The sequence below is a fragment of the Neophocaena asiaeorientalis genome, unplaced genomic scaffold, assembly GCF_003031525.2.
Source record: "Neophocaena asiaeorientalis asiaeorientalis breed wild unplaced genomic scaffold, Neophocaena_asiaeorientalis_V1.1 scaffold229, whole genome shotgun sequence".
Taxonomy (NCBI): Eukaryota; Metazoa; Chordata; class Mammalia; order Artiodactyla; family Phocoenidae; genus Neophocaena; species Neophocaena asiaeorientalis.
The window spans coordinates 1,570,047-1,584,100 of NW_020174096.1; the positions used below are offsets into that span (position 1 = coordinate 1,570,047).

At 38.7% G+C, this 14,054-nt stretch overlaps 1 protein-coding gene across 4 annotated transcripts in view; it reads right to left on the minus strand.

The window, feature by feature from the left end:
• RANBP3L (RAN binding protein 3 like) overlaps positions 1-14,054 on the minus strand; it is a 48,038-nt gene that overhangs the window by 21,794 nt on the left and 12,190 nt on the right. For 3 of the 4 annotated variants that reach the window (XM_024754643.1, XM_024754642.1, XM_024754645.1), the window contains exons 2-5: positions 3,081-3,139; positions 1,991-2,030; positions 1,412-1,489; positions 557-631 (exon numbers count right to left, since the gene is read on the minus strand). In XM_024754643.1, coding sequence (XP_024610411.1) covers positions 557-631; positions 1,412-1,489; positions 1,991-2,030; positions 3,081-3,139 — 252 coding nt within the window. The remainder of the gene's footprint in view (positions 1-556; positions 632-1,411; positions 1,490-1,990; positions 2,031-3,080; positions 3,140-14,054) is intronic. The other variant, XM_024754644.1, reaches the window with a different exon arrangement.

Genomic DNA, 14,054 nt, shown 5'->3' on the forward strand with positions numbered 1-14,054 from the left:
CATAATCTTGATGTAGAGCATGTTTCAACCATTTCAAATATTTTATTATGATAAAATAGTTTTACTTAGCAAAGTATTACAAATTTCAAATAAAAAGAGGTAATGTTTTAATTAGTGAAAAATTCAAAAGGAATCATATTCTAAACTTTAGAATATAAATTTAAAGCATAAACTTTGAGAATCTACACATAGTTATATATTTTGAGTACTGCATATATTATAAACTGTACAGATGGACAATAATAAGGAAAATAAAGCAAGTTACTATATTTTATAGGGCTACCTTACATAAAATAATGCTGTCACAAACATGAAATCCTAAAAAACGTCATCAAGCTTAAACTTTCTACCAAAAATAAACAGATATACTGTCTAGATTTGTGGGGCTGGAATTCAGAAGGTAGTCTTCCATGCATACTTTGCTAAGGCCCCTATTTTATTTGCCACTAAAATGTCAGAGTTTTATAGTAGCCGAAAAAGAAAGCTCATCATGAATAAGAATGGATTTGGAAAAGTCAGAGTGTCAGGCTTGAGGTTCTAAGAAGTTCTTTATTACCTGGCCCAGAAGGGGGGAAGGTCGGGAGATCCGTGAAGGATGACGATCTTAGTCGCTTCTGGGACAAGGTTGATGCTAAAAGCAGATTGCAAACTGGAGTCAATAAGGAAGTGGGGTTTGTTTTTCTTTTGATTTGGATTTTTGCTGTTTTGGAAAATTTTCTTTATCACCAGATTAGAAAAATTTTTGTATTTTTATCGATTAAAAATAAAGAGTGCCTCTGGTGAGAATTATTCAGTAAATATTTACATGATCATCGTGTGTTAGACACTCTATCAGGCGTGAAGATGACCTCAAGGAACTCTCAGTGGAGGAGACAGACATATACATAAATAGCTGTATGACGCAGCAGAGGGCAGTGTGATCCATCATAAAAGAAGTCACCAGAGTGCTTTGAGTGTAGGAGAGAGGCAAACTAAGTTAATGGTTTATTCAAAACACAGCATATGATAAAGTTCTTAGAATAAAGTGTTTTTTTAAAAACAGACATCTGTTTATTTAAGTAGATGTTTACTTAGGAGGAAATAGGAGTTTCTCCTAATTGTAAAGCTAATACATGCTTAATGCAGAAACTTTGTGAACACAGCAAAAAACAAAGGTACATTACCTAAGATAACCATTGCCAACACTGTGGTTTATATCCTTTCAGTCTTTTTTCCAATGTTGATTAATTGAATTTTTAAATAATAACTCACTGTGCAATTCATTTATAAACTGCTATCTTCATACAACAATATATTATAAACACTATCAATGGGTCGATTTTTAAATATTATGTGTTTGAAAAGTCCCTTAGTAGTGTCACACTCAGAGTAAACATGACAGTGAACACTCAGCAGTCAAGGCTATACCTACCTCCTTGGGACTGAGAATCTGTAGTATGCAAAGTAAAAGATGAAGACCGGACACGCTTTCTTGAAGAATCATTACACTCTGTAAGAAATTCAATGTGAAGGGTAAAACTGATTGCAATAACAAATTAGGCTCAATCCGTGATATGAGAGGAGAAACAGAATTTCCTTTTCTCTAGATATATCATCGTTTGACAATGTGTTGATTTCTGAAGCACAGTGTTAGATATTGGGGTTAATAACTTGGAGATTATAAACCGATAGGCATATCATCGTACTGTGAAACAATTTTTAAAAAGTGGCTTTGGCAAGAGGTTGCGTACAAATTCTGAGATTGTATGGAGAATGCTTTTGGAAGGTTGAAGTACAGGCAGTGGAGAATCATGGGATTTTAGTGTTGTTAACATCAGTGTTCCCAAAGACCTACATGTCATCTTTCAAAACAAGAGCCAGTCTACTTGCATGCTTAAAAACAAGAAAAACCATTCGATTTTACATTGTCTGTGCCACATGCCAAAATGCTTGTGCCTACTTATCTCTTTGTATAAAGATTGCTTTTGAAATACAGGATACAAATCATTACCATGTTCTGCTGCTTCATACAGGGTGTCTTCTGCAGGTCTCTGGAAGGAAACAAAGCTACCAGTGAGAGCTGAGTGTTTGCTGTTTTCAAATCAGACTTTCACCCTGTCACTTTATAAGAGAATTCTCAGAAGCCAGGTCTATTCAGCTAGGCTAGGAAAAGCTGCTCACCTTTACTCACTAGGAGCTGAGTTTTTCTTTAGTTAGTTGTGTGGGTAGTAGGGTAAATTACCTCCATAAGTAAGAATGAATAACAAGAAAATACTAGTTAGGCTAAAGTGAGAATGCTACTAATGCTATCGTTTGTCTTTCAAAGCAAGTGATTTTAGGATGACGCTGAAAAAGCAAATAGAGTCCTCAAGATTTCTTTTGAATCATATATTGCAGTTTAGAACTTATTTTATATCCAGTTTTAAGCTAGGTCAGTGGTGGGGAATGCATGATGAGCCTTAGCCCTCCTAATCTCCTTCAGCCCCTCCCCTTTCCCAGTCGCTCCAAAAAAACAGATAATTTGGCAAAAATGGCATGTTATCCATAGTTTCAAGATAAGGCCTCTGGCTTCCCATTTCAGCCAAATTGCTGTCAGTAAATCCCTATGATGTAAATATTCTGGAGTTACTACTCCTCTAAGTGAAGAACAGAGGATAACAGCAGTGATATCATTTAGTATAGCTAGCTTCTCGAAATACAATCTTGTCAAAGTAAAAATCAAAGAGGGACTTCCCTGGTGGTGCAGTAGTTAAGAATGTGCCTGCCAATGCAGGGGACACGAGTTCAATCCCTGCTCCGGGAAGATCCCACATGCTGCAGAGCAACGAAGCCCGTGCACCATAACTACTGAGCCTGCACTCCAGACCCTGTGAGCCACAACTACTGAGCCAACGCGCTGCAACTACTGAAACCCATGTACCTAGAGCCAGTGCTCCTCAACAAGAGAAGCCACTGCAATGAGAAGCCCGCGCACTGCAATGAAGAGTAGGCCCTGCTCTCCGCAACTAGAGAAAGCCCGCGCACAGCAAAGAAGACCCAACGCAGCCAAAATAAATAAATACCTCAAAAAAAAAAATCAAAGAAAAGTGACTTGATCTTACCTTAAAAGTTTGTTTTCTCTTTTCAAAAACAAATATTGGTTGAGCAATGACAGATTTTTCTGTAAAAGTAAAAGAACATGCAAGAAATCAAACAATACTCTGACATTTCTAACACCAACTACAAATATTTGAAGATTTTTTGGTTTTGTATTTTTCCCTGCCTTTGGGTAAAATCCAAACTGTTTTACATGAATGATTTACATGTAAATTGCATATTTACAAATGATTTTAACAATTAATTAGAGAAATAAATATTCGGGGAAAGTGATAGTAATATGTTTCCATAAATAGAGAGATCATCCCATTAAGAGAACAACCTCTAAATGTTTAAGGAAAACAAAGTACAATTACCTGCATTTGGAAACTCATCGTGCCGTAGTGATTAACATCCTTACTTTTAGAATAAAACATTTCAAAGGATGAAAAATCTCATCTGAGGGCTTCCCTGGTGGCGCAGTGTTTGAGAGTCTGCCTGCCGATGCAGGGGACACGGGTTCATGCCCCGGTCCGGGAAGATCCCACGTGCCGCGGAGCAGCTGGGCCCGTGAGCCATGGCCTCTGAGCCTGTGCGTCCGGAGCCTGTGCTCCGCAACGGGAGAGGCCACAACAGTGAGAGGCCCGAGTACCGCAAAAAAAAAAAAAAAAAAATCTCATCTGAGAGTAATACTTCTACTTGGTTTGGATCTCAAAATATAAATGGTACAGATGTACTTAAATAATCCAGGAATAATTCATATTTCCTTGACTAGTCATATACTAAGTCATGTTTTCAATATTTAGACTAAGAATCAGTCTTAAACAGTATTGTAAAGTAGGTAGTTTGTCTTCAGCCCTGCCAACCTTATTAATCTTTGATATTTTCCTATCTTAGGTAAGGATAGAAAGGAACTCATTCACTCTAGGGTATAAATGAGTGATAACAGCATTAAATATCAGCACTCTAGAATTCTTAGGGAAGATTATATGGTTGTTAAAAGCTTGGAGGGGCTCTGGAGTTAGAGAGGCATGTGTTCAAATATAAGTTCCACCGCTAATTGGCAATATACTTTTGGAAACAATATGTCTGTACCTTAAGTTTCTTCATCCGAAATAAAAATGAAGACTATAACAGTACTTACTTTACAGAATTTATGTGAAAATTATGTGGATTTTTACATATAATTACTTAGATTTTAATAAGACCAAAAAAAAGCCTGAAAGGATATTAAATATGTGGCGTGACACCAATCCCTATTCCAAAACTCATAGCTGACATTGCTAATCTATGACACTTTCTTGATGAGCCCCAATATTTCCTCAGAACTTTTATCATTATAGGCTTCTAGCAGCCATTACCGATGTATCATGCCAGCATAGAAGCTGAGGTAATTTGCCATCACTGGTTAAATAAATAAAAGCCTAGCTGAAGAATTTCAAGGAACTACCAGATAATTACATCTTTTATATGCCAGAAAGGGGTTTTCCAGTTACCCACAATCTTATCCCATAATAGCGTGTCAAAACTCTGCCAGACCACCCTTTGCCAAGCTCCTGGGGCCCTGTGAACTTGGGTACCTTCTTTCGGTCCAGCAAGATAAGCTTCATTTTTTTATGCAAGTGCTTGCTGTGCTGTCTGCCCTTGGAGCCAAGTGAACCACAGCAGAAAATGCTCAACAATATATTTGCATTGCCATCCATATTCAACTGTAGCTCAAGTCTTTGTTCTTTCTTAGAACAAGCTCCTTTTTCGGGAATTACATTAGATTTAAGAAATGAGATCTCTAATGACTTTGAAAGGACATAGTCTTTGTGAATGTGCAGTGGAATGCTTGTGAAGTGGAATAATAAATGGGCCTCTTCTAAACTGGACTTAGGATAGCTGTCCTTAAAATAGTGTGACTTGACCGAACCGCAGACAAATAGCATGTTGACTTTTCCTCTGTCAAAACATAGAGCGAAAAAAAAAAAAAAAAAAACATAGAGCTAAAAATGGGCAGAAGTGGGCTTCCCTGGTGGCGCAGTGGTTGAGAGTCCGCCTGCCGATGCAGGGGACACGGGTTCGTGCCCCGGTCCCGGAAGATCCCACGTGCCGCGGAGCGGCTGGGCCCGTGAGCCATGGCCGCTGAGCCTGCGCGTCCGGAGCCTGTGCTCCGCAACGGGAGAGGCCACAGCAGTGAGAGGCCCGCGTACCGCAAAAAAAAAAAAAAAAAAAAAAAAAAGGGCAGAAGTGATCTTCAATGGCAGCGTTAAGTAGGAAATAATAAAGGGTTACTTGTAGCTTGGAGGGCATGTGGTAAAGTAGGAAGGCCATTTTTTTTTCATCAATTCAACAAATATTTATTGAGTATCTTTTTGTGCCAGCCACTGTGCTAGGATCTAGGTATACATTGTCTGATTGAAGGTATATTAGCCTCAGTGCAGCCACCTCCTCTCCCTGACACTGCCCAGCTCATTAGCTGGAAAACAGATGACTTCTTTACCTCCTCTTCCAGCTAGATTCTCTCTCCCTTTCTCAAACCAGTCCTTTGGCTCCAAAGACAAAGTCAAAAGTAAACATTTATCAAGCCATTGGGTTCATAGAAGTTTTCTAACCTGAGCCGGTAGGAAAACTTGAAAATAAGATCACAGTCCTTACAATGATATATTTTAAAATGTATCCTTTCTTCTTTCTAATATATTTGTTGATCAATCCACTTATTCAACAAATATGTATTGAGGGGTGACTGTATACAAGTCACTTTGCAAGGTAAGAGGGAGAGGACAGTGGTATAAGATGAGGCTGAAGATGAAGTTGGATTATCTAAGATAATCTTCCTGTCTCAAGATCCTTAACTTAATCACATCTACTGGGTTTCTTTTGCCACATAAGGTACGTATTTACAGGCTCTGAGCATTAGGATACGGACATCTTTAGGGAGCTGTTATACTGCCTACCACGCATACAAAATATTGAGGTTCTGTCTGAGCACTCTCTACTCACTTCACAGAATGCTGGCAGCCAGGTTTATTTCCTCCAGGCAGGAAATTATAAGATTTTTCTCTGGAGAGTCTGACCGACCCGAAAGAAAAGAACAAAAGATATGGGCAAACAAATTTCTCAGTGAATGGTCAAGCCAGATGATGAGAACCCAGTGCAAGTGCACATAGCTGCCAATGAGCTTTTTAGTGAGTGCCCCTTTCTTAAATATAAGCAGGCAATCAAGGGTCACCAGACATACAATTCAGTGATTGAATGAGTAAGAAGAAGGAAAGTAAACTGGAGGGAGAAGACTATGCAGAGAGTTTAATATATATTTTCTAAAATTATATACAGATAATTTATTTTCATATATATTTTATAATTATATATCTAATATTTATATAATTAATATCCTCACAAACATGAAACATCCATGAAGCAAAAACAGAGTACTATTTTTTAAAAAGAGCAACACAGAACAAGAATAAGCTTTTAGAAATTTAGACTTTAAAATATGGTAGTAGAATCAATGTTGCCTTAAAAACATCAATAGAAGATTTAGAGAATAAAATTGAGTAAATAGTCCACATAGCAGAGCAAAAGAACAGAAATGAAAAATGTGAGAAGAGATGAGAAAACTCAGATGATCAGTCCAAGAGTCACTTCAATGCCTGACTAATAGAAGCCATAGAGAAAGAGAATACAGGAAAAAGAGGGCTCGAAATTATCAACAAATAGATCATTAAAATTCCCCAAATCAAAAGACATATGTTTCCAGTTTGAAAGAGTCAATCCAATACTCGGAACAATACATGAAAATAGAACCGTACCAATGCACATCATGAAATCTTAGAACACCACTAAGAAAAGGTCCTATTGGCATGGAAAAGGGGGTAAAAAAAAAAGTCACATATGAAGGGTCAGGTATCGGAATGGCTTTAGGTTTCACAACAACAATCCCGTAGGTTAGAAGTCAAAGGAGCAATGCTTTTAACACTCTGAAAGGAAATGATTTCCAGTCTAGAATTATATGCTAATATAATGTACCGGTTAAGTGTAAAGACATGATAAAAACATTTCCAACTGTAAGCTCTCAAAGTATGTATCCCACATGCACTCATTCTCAGGATGCTTCTAAAGGAAGTGCTCTACCAAAAGAGCTAGTAAACTAAGTAGCCAAGAAACAGGGGCACCGACTCAGAAGAGGTGAAGGCAGCCTCCAGGATGACGGTGAGAGGATAGCCCAGAACGATAGCAGTACACCAACTGCAGAGAATAACCAGTCCACAATGGGGGAGGTCCCTGAGGAGACTCCAGGAAAGAAGTCTCCAAAAGGATGGAATTAAAAGCAGTTGAATATCTCAAGTAACTGAATACTTTGAAAGCATATTTAGATAATTGGAAGAGACTTTGGGGGTTGACTGGTAACTAGTACGTAGAGGGCTAAGAAAACAAAACAAAACAAAAATATGACACAATTATTAAATCCAGAGAAAACAAAAAGTTGGGCAGGAAAACAAAAGTAACCAAAATATATTACATAATCATGACGATGTGAATACTGAATATTGATCTAATCAGACTTCTGATGCAGTGATTTTGGGAAGATGGGGGAATGGAAAGCGTTCATGTGTATGGTGGTAGTGGGTTGAAGGGGTCAGAAAAATCTGTGAAAGGGACCTAAATTCTTCCATAGTTGCAAACCGGTAGCACCTAAACATAAATATAGAGAAGTAGCCCTAAATGCCTGGTATCTGGTTATATGGAAGTTAATACAAAAGAAACAGCTGTGAGTTGGATGCTGTTACCTCTGGGGACCAAGAAAAAAGAAAGCAGAGGAAGGGGCCAGGAGGAGATTGCTACTTTTTTCCAGAAAAGTCTTGTAGGACCATTTGAACCCTTAAACCACATGAATATACGTAACTTTGAAAAAATAAAAACCAAATTTGAAAATAATTTCTTTTCTACCGTAGTGTCAGACACTTACGATCAAAGGACAATTCTCACGCTCCTGGCCAATGACAGACTTCTTATTGAATTATACTGCTTAGCAAGTACCCAGTATCTTATTTCTTTGGCCTACCTGCTCTTTGCATAGAGGTATATGGAAATAGATGTGTGGGCAAGATGGATTCACTGAATTCAGAGTGCAATAACACGCTTCTGAGTAACTAAAGATCTGCTCTTTATAATGCCGTCTAATCTACTGAAAGGCATTTTATGTTCCTGTCCTTCACCTTCATTCAAAATACTCCTTCACATCTCCAGACAAGAATTCAGCTAGAACATTATGCATAATGTAAGAGCTTTGTTCTTCAGGATTCTAAGGTAGTGTAGTGGTCAGTGTTAACAGTAGATATACACTTCTTTTCTCCCTATTCTAATATGTACCATAATTTTCCCCCCAAATTTTGGGTGAGTTGTAAGGTCTTGTTCCTACCTATTTTATTGGCACTCAGTCTCTGACAAACCTGTTTCATGTAGGAAAGTAACTGGAGGATTTTCAGTCATCTCAAACGAGAAGGTTTAAGAGTGTCTAATGAGCCAAAAGCAGATCTAGAAGAGGAGGAAGAGACTGAGAATGGAGTCCCAGTGGGCATGGGGGCAGGAAGCTCTAGGGGTCCCACGTTTCTGCTACATGGCTTCTCCCACCGAGAGTCTGGCAGACTGCTTCATCCTGCTTGGTAGTTTAGGGTGATTAAGGTGAAAACTGAGTTCTCCACACTGGATAGAACAAGGCTACTCCAACCAGGGCCACAAAGGTTGTGGAAACACTCTTGGCAGGAAAGATGGTGGCAACAACCCTCCTGCAGAGGAGCGGACACTGCCAAATGGGTCGCCTCTAATTGCTACCAGGACTAGAATTATCCACTTGGACTGCAGCCCTGGAATGCCCTGCATTTTCCTCTCTCTTTCTTCCTGGATTTTTCCATGTGTCTCTGCCACGTCCTCTTTTCTCATTTCTTCTCACGTTCCAAAACTGTCCTCTTCACCTCTTTCACTCGTGTCTGGCTCTCTGACTGGTCAAAGCATGGATTTTGGAGCTCTGAAGTTAGATAATCCTAGAGCTGTGCTTTAAAAAAAATTACTGCAAGGCTTAGCTTTCTCGTCTCTCTCGATTTATATTTTAAAAGGGTTGTTATGAGGATTGAAGAAATGCGTGCATGTAAGAGCTTCTTCAAACCTTTTTGGAACAAGGCAGAATATCTTTCTATCGATCCATCCTCTATATATACACAGATATATATATCCATATATATCCATTTACATATACATGCCTAAACACATGGCAATATGTCAGAGCACAGGTTGCACAGAAGACACTCAATAAAAGTTAGCTTCCCTTCCCTCCTCTCCTCCAGTCCTATGTCATTGCCATCACCTAGCTACCCTGTTAGCTCTGGGGAAACTTCTTAATTGTTCCTCAAAGGTCCTTCTTTTTCCTTTCACTCATTACCTTATTCTTACCCCTGGTTCTCTTCTCACTTTTCCTTGTTTTACTCCTATCTTTCTTTTTCTTTTTTAATATCAGGAAGTTTCTGAATTCAGGCCCATGGCCCATTGATAGTTTTAGAGATCCTTGCCCCGCAAAGTGTGGTCCAGACAGACTAGCAGTATTGACCAGGGACTTGTTAGAAATGCAGACTCTCAGGCCTCACCCCAGACCTACTGCAGCAGAATCTGCATTTTACAAGATCCCCAGGTGGTCTGTATACGTGTTTGAGGACCGGTCCTCTAGAGCACCTCCAGGTGTCTGCCCACTGAGACCAAATCTAGGAAGATGGCAGTGGAGACGCTTGGAGTTAATGACTAAACCTCCAGACGTTCTGAGTAACCTGACAGTTAATGAGAAAATAATTACAACTCAAACCACACACTATGATTATTGTGATTCCATGTAAGGTGAAGTCAAGGGCTACTCTGAAGACCTAAAAAGAAATGCCTGTAGTTAGGATATTGAAATATCGATACTGATATTGAAATCAGTCATTCAGATATTCTGCTTAAAACAGTGATTTCCTCTCTGATGCAGGGAGTCTTCTGTTTTAATAATATGTCTGAAATCTGAGTAATGGAAATATTTTTAGAAAATATCTTTGCTTGGGATTATTAAATGTCAGTTAAAATGTTTATTTCTGCAAAGCGAAAATTTAGCCTGAAAACATAAACTACATCAAAAGCATTTGTCATAGTTCAAAGATTTTTCAACAGGAATTTAAAACATCTAAAGTCTCAACTATAAAAAAATGACATCTTCTATAGAAAAAAAGATAAATCATAGCAGGAGACCCAGGAAGAGGGTATGTAGAGGGTCTGAATCACAATTTGATTTTTTTTAAAAAAAGCCCTCAAATCTATGTTAAAATATTTTAAGATAGTTTTAAGAAATGACAAATTGTTGCCCCAGAAGAAAAGTGAATCTGCCAATTCATGAAGGAACTATAGGCATAAGACATTCTGTACTCATTTCTAGCCATCTATGGAGGAATTCTATAAAAACGCAAAAGGAATGAACTAAACAACAAATTACCCACCAAAATATTAAAAATATGTCTTTACAGAAGGAGGTGGTAGGGCCACAGAGTCGTTATTAACTATGATGGGACACTCTTGATTTTACTTTATCAGATGTTTTGTACTGCCTGACTTGAAGGTAGAATAACCAGGACTCCAGAGGGAAATTTCCTGTTTACATTTACATACAATTTCTTATTTACATAGGAAATTGCCAGGCTGAACTCACAAAGCACCAGCTCAACTTGAGACACAAGATAAATGGACCCTGCTGGAACAATTGCAGCCTCGTCGTCCCTGCTGAAGTTATAGCCAATTGTGTGCTATGAACACAAGTGTGTTGTAATACATACATTATAGGAAGTAAAAGGAGAAAACACTTTTCAACCCAATTCTGCATTTTTTGAACTGCTGTAAATTTTTGTTGGAAATGGAATTATAAACTGCCTGCTCTAAGAAATCTAGAATTTCTTGGTTTTGATTCAATGTGAGCACACACTTGAGAAAAAAAAAAGAATCAGTATTAGAATAAAACGAAGGAAGCTATCCCTTTTCTCATAAATACCATGCTGATAAAGAAATTACTCATTTTCAGAATGGGACATTGGAGAAGAAGATGAGAAAAGTATCTCGCAACCCACTGAATACAGCCGTTACCATTGAGAACTTTGTCTAATCCGTCCGATTTTCTGAACTCATCTGCTTCTTATGCTGCTAGTCTTCAAGAGATCCATTCATTGTAAGTTCCAAAGACTTTAGACTCTTTTCTCAACTGGTTTGTATATTGGTCTCCATCTAGACACAGACCGATTTCAAAAAACCAAGATATAGAAATAATTAAAGTGTCTGATATGAGCTAGAACTAGAGGTTGTGTCACACACAGACCTTGCTACCCTTCTGGAGGTCGGACCAAGCCCCTGAAAACTCTGTGTTTAATGCGTTCTCACCCCAACCTCAACACCAAACCATGCTGCTTAGTTTATAATCCAGTCATATGTGGTAGTGGGCTATGGCCAGTGACTTGATTTCGTTTGCATTTTAGAATCTGGAGATTTGTGGCAATTCAATTGAAGAAAAATTCTTCTCATTTCTTAAAGTCATGTACTTCACTAATGTCATTATAAATAGGGAACTTCACAGATTTTAAAGAACAGAAAACTTTCATTAAGTCATTTGATACAGAACATCTGGCAAAATCACTCTGCAGATCAAAATACAGTGATGAAGGAAGAAACTGGCTTTATATTTTTGAGAATGTTCTGTAATGTATCCCAAAAGACATGGTCGTCATGTGCACCGTGCTTTATATTTGGGGATGTTCAGTGAGTTGAATGGTTTCATGAAGACCTTCTTGTTTTCCAAGAGACCTTTCTCAACAGCCAACACAGCATACTCCATTAAATTTTACTATTGTTTTCAGCGTCAAAACATGACTCTTTGAATTATTTCTTTTTCTTTCTTCTTAAAACAGTACCATATGACATGCTTATGCATGTCATGACTAGTCTTTTAACCTTTTGCCTTTTGAAATGTTTAACCTTATATGACCTAAAAGTTAGACCTTGCTGATCTCCCATGATGCTTCTTTTATGCACATGTGTAATGTGAAAATGTATATTTGTATCATACTTCATCTATTATAAAACATGTCTAAATATATGAATCTTTGGTGACTAAGTAAATGACTACCACGAGCCAGAATGCAGGGTTTTATAAACCTAAACTTTGGCAAAAACGAGACTGGATTCAAATTCCGTCTCTTCAATTCACTAACTTTGTGAGCTAGGGAAGATCACTTGATCCCTCTGAGGCCACGTTTACTCGTCTGTAAAATGGGAATAGTAAGACATACTTCACAAAGTTGTAAGGATTTAGCGAGGTAACGTAGATAAAATGCTAAGCACAGTACCTGGCATATGAGAAATGCCCGGTAAACCGCAGCTCTTACTACATGATACGATCCTCAAGAGGTAATTTATTAAACCCTTGGATCATGAGACAATGAAGCCTCCAGAATTACAAGATGTGTGCAAGGTCACGCAGCTCGTACTTAGAGATCTGGGACTAAAACACATGAGAGCTGACTCCAAAATCTCATGTGTTTTCCTCTAAGAAAGGCTCCCTCTTGGCTTAGTTAAATGCCTGTTTTACAGCTTCTTTTCTTACGAAGCTGTGATGTACCTGAGCTGTGATAGCCCTTCTGCCTTTGTGGTCTGTACGAGCCTAGTTGAGATGTCATCCCAGACTGTGTGAATGTTCCTGCACTTTTGTTTTGCCATCCGTAAACATGCAAGGTGCTTCACTTATTCTTACCATTTTCTGTTCGTATTTTGACTTTCAAAAGGTTTGTTTGAGAATGTTGGCAGGCAAATGGCGTGGTGAGCCTAGCAATTTAAAACCTCTATGTCAATATTTATTTTCAGCCACTGGCAAAAATGGCTCAGAAGAATGTATTACTTTTGACAAAGCATACCCATTTCTCCAAAATTTGAAGGTGTTATTTTATCTATAAGTATTATAGACCTTTATAGTTTATGGAATATAAACTATTGTATGCTTTTGTGATAAGGTTACCTGTAATCTTTAATTACTTGAATATGTTTGTCAGCAGCAAATGTGGGCCCTCTGGATTGATAATGCCAGAAAGAGCTGTTTGCTCTTGCTCGACACCATTCCTTCGTTTATGCCCATGGGGTAGTAAAGATGCAGAATGTGTCTTGTGATGTGCCTGGTCCACTCGGTACCATTTGGAAATACATATTTCATTTGACAGCATTTATAAATCACATATTCTCCCCTCAGAATAACTTGCAGTGTGAAAATGCTTCCATATGTTAGAAGTGGGTCTCTCCATTTTGCTGAGGGAGGAGGGGATGGAGATATAGTCTAGGCTTCATGGCATGTTGAAGATAAGTATTGTACAGGTTTAAAATGGTATCTGTTCATTTTAAGTAATTCCCTAGCATTTTCTGCACTGCTGAAATTAAAGAGGTGATTTTGACACAAAATATCATATTAGTAATAATAAAATCACTCTTCACAAAGACTCTTAGATATGGCTGAAATGCTGCTTCAAATATTGAATCCAGATACATTTAAGCTCTTCCTCGTCAGTAAAGAAGTACACTATTTTTAAACTCCCTCATGGATTCCAAGGCCGGATAGAGAAGCTTGATTGCAACTTCTTGCAATTCCCAAACTCTCTTCCTTAAACTCACTCCTCTTTGGCCTGAGCCTTTGAGCAGGCAGGAGAAAAGGCTCCTTGTTTTCCCGTTTCACAGGAGTAAATGCATGTTATTCCACTGAGAACAAGACCTCGGAGGCCTAGGCAGGAAGAAAGGAGCAGGGCTGCCACCCAAGGCCCTCAGAAGCCTGGAAGGCCTGGACCCCGTTCTCCTCTCGGGAACTCGCGGAAGCCCCCCGAGGTCAGCATTCACCCTCACCTTACGTGTGTGAGGACTGAAATGCCCTGCTCGCCCTCGGGGCACAGAAATGGAGCGGCGGGGCGGGGGGGTGAGGT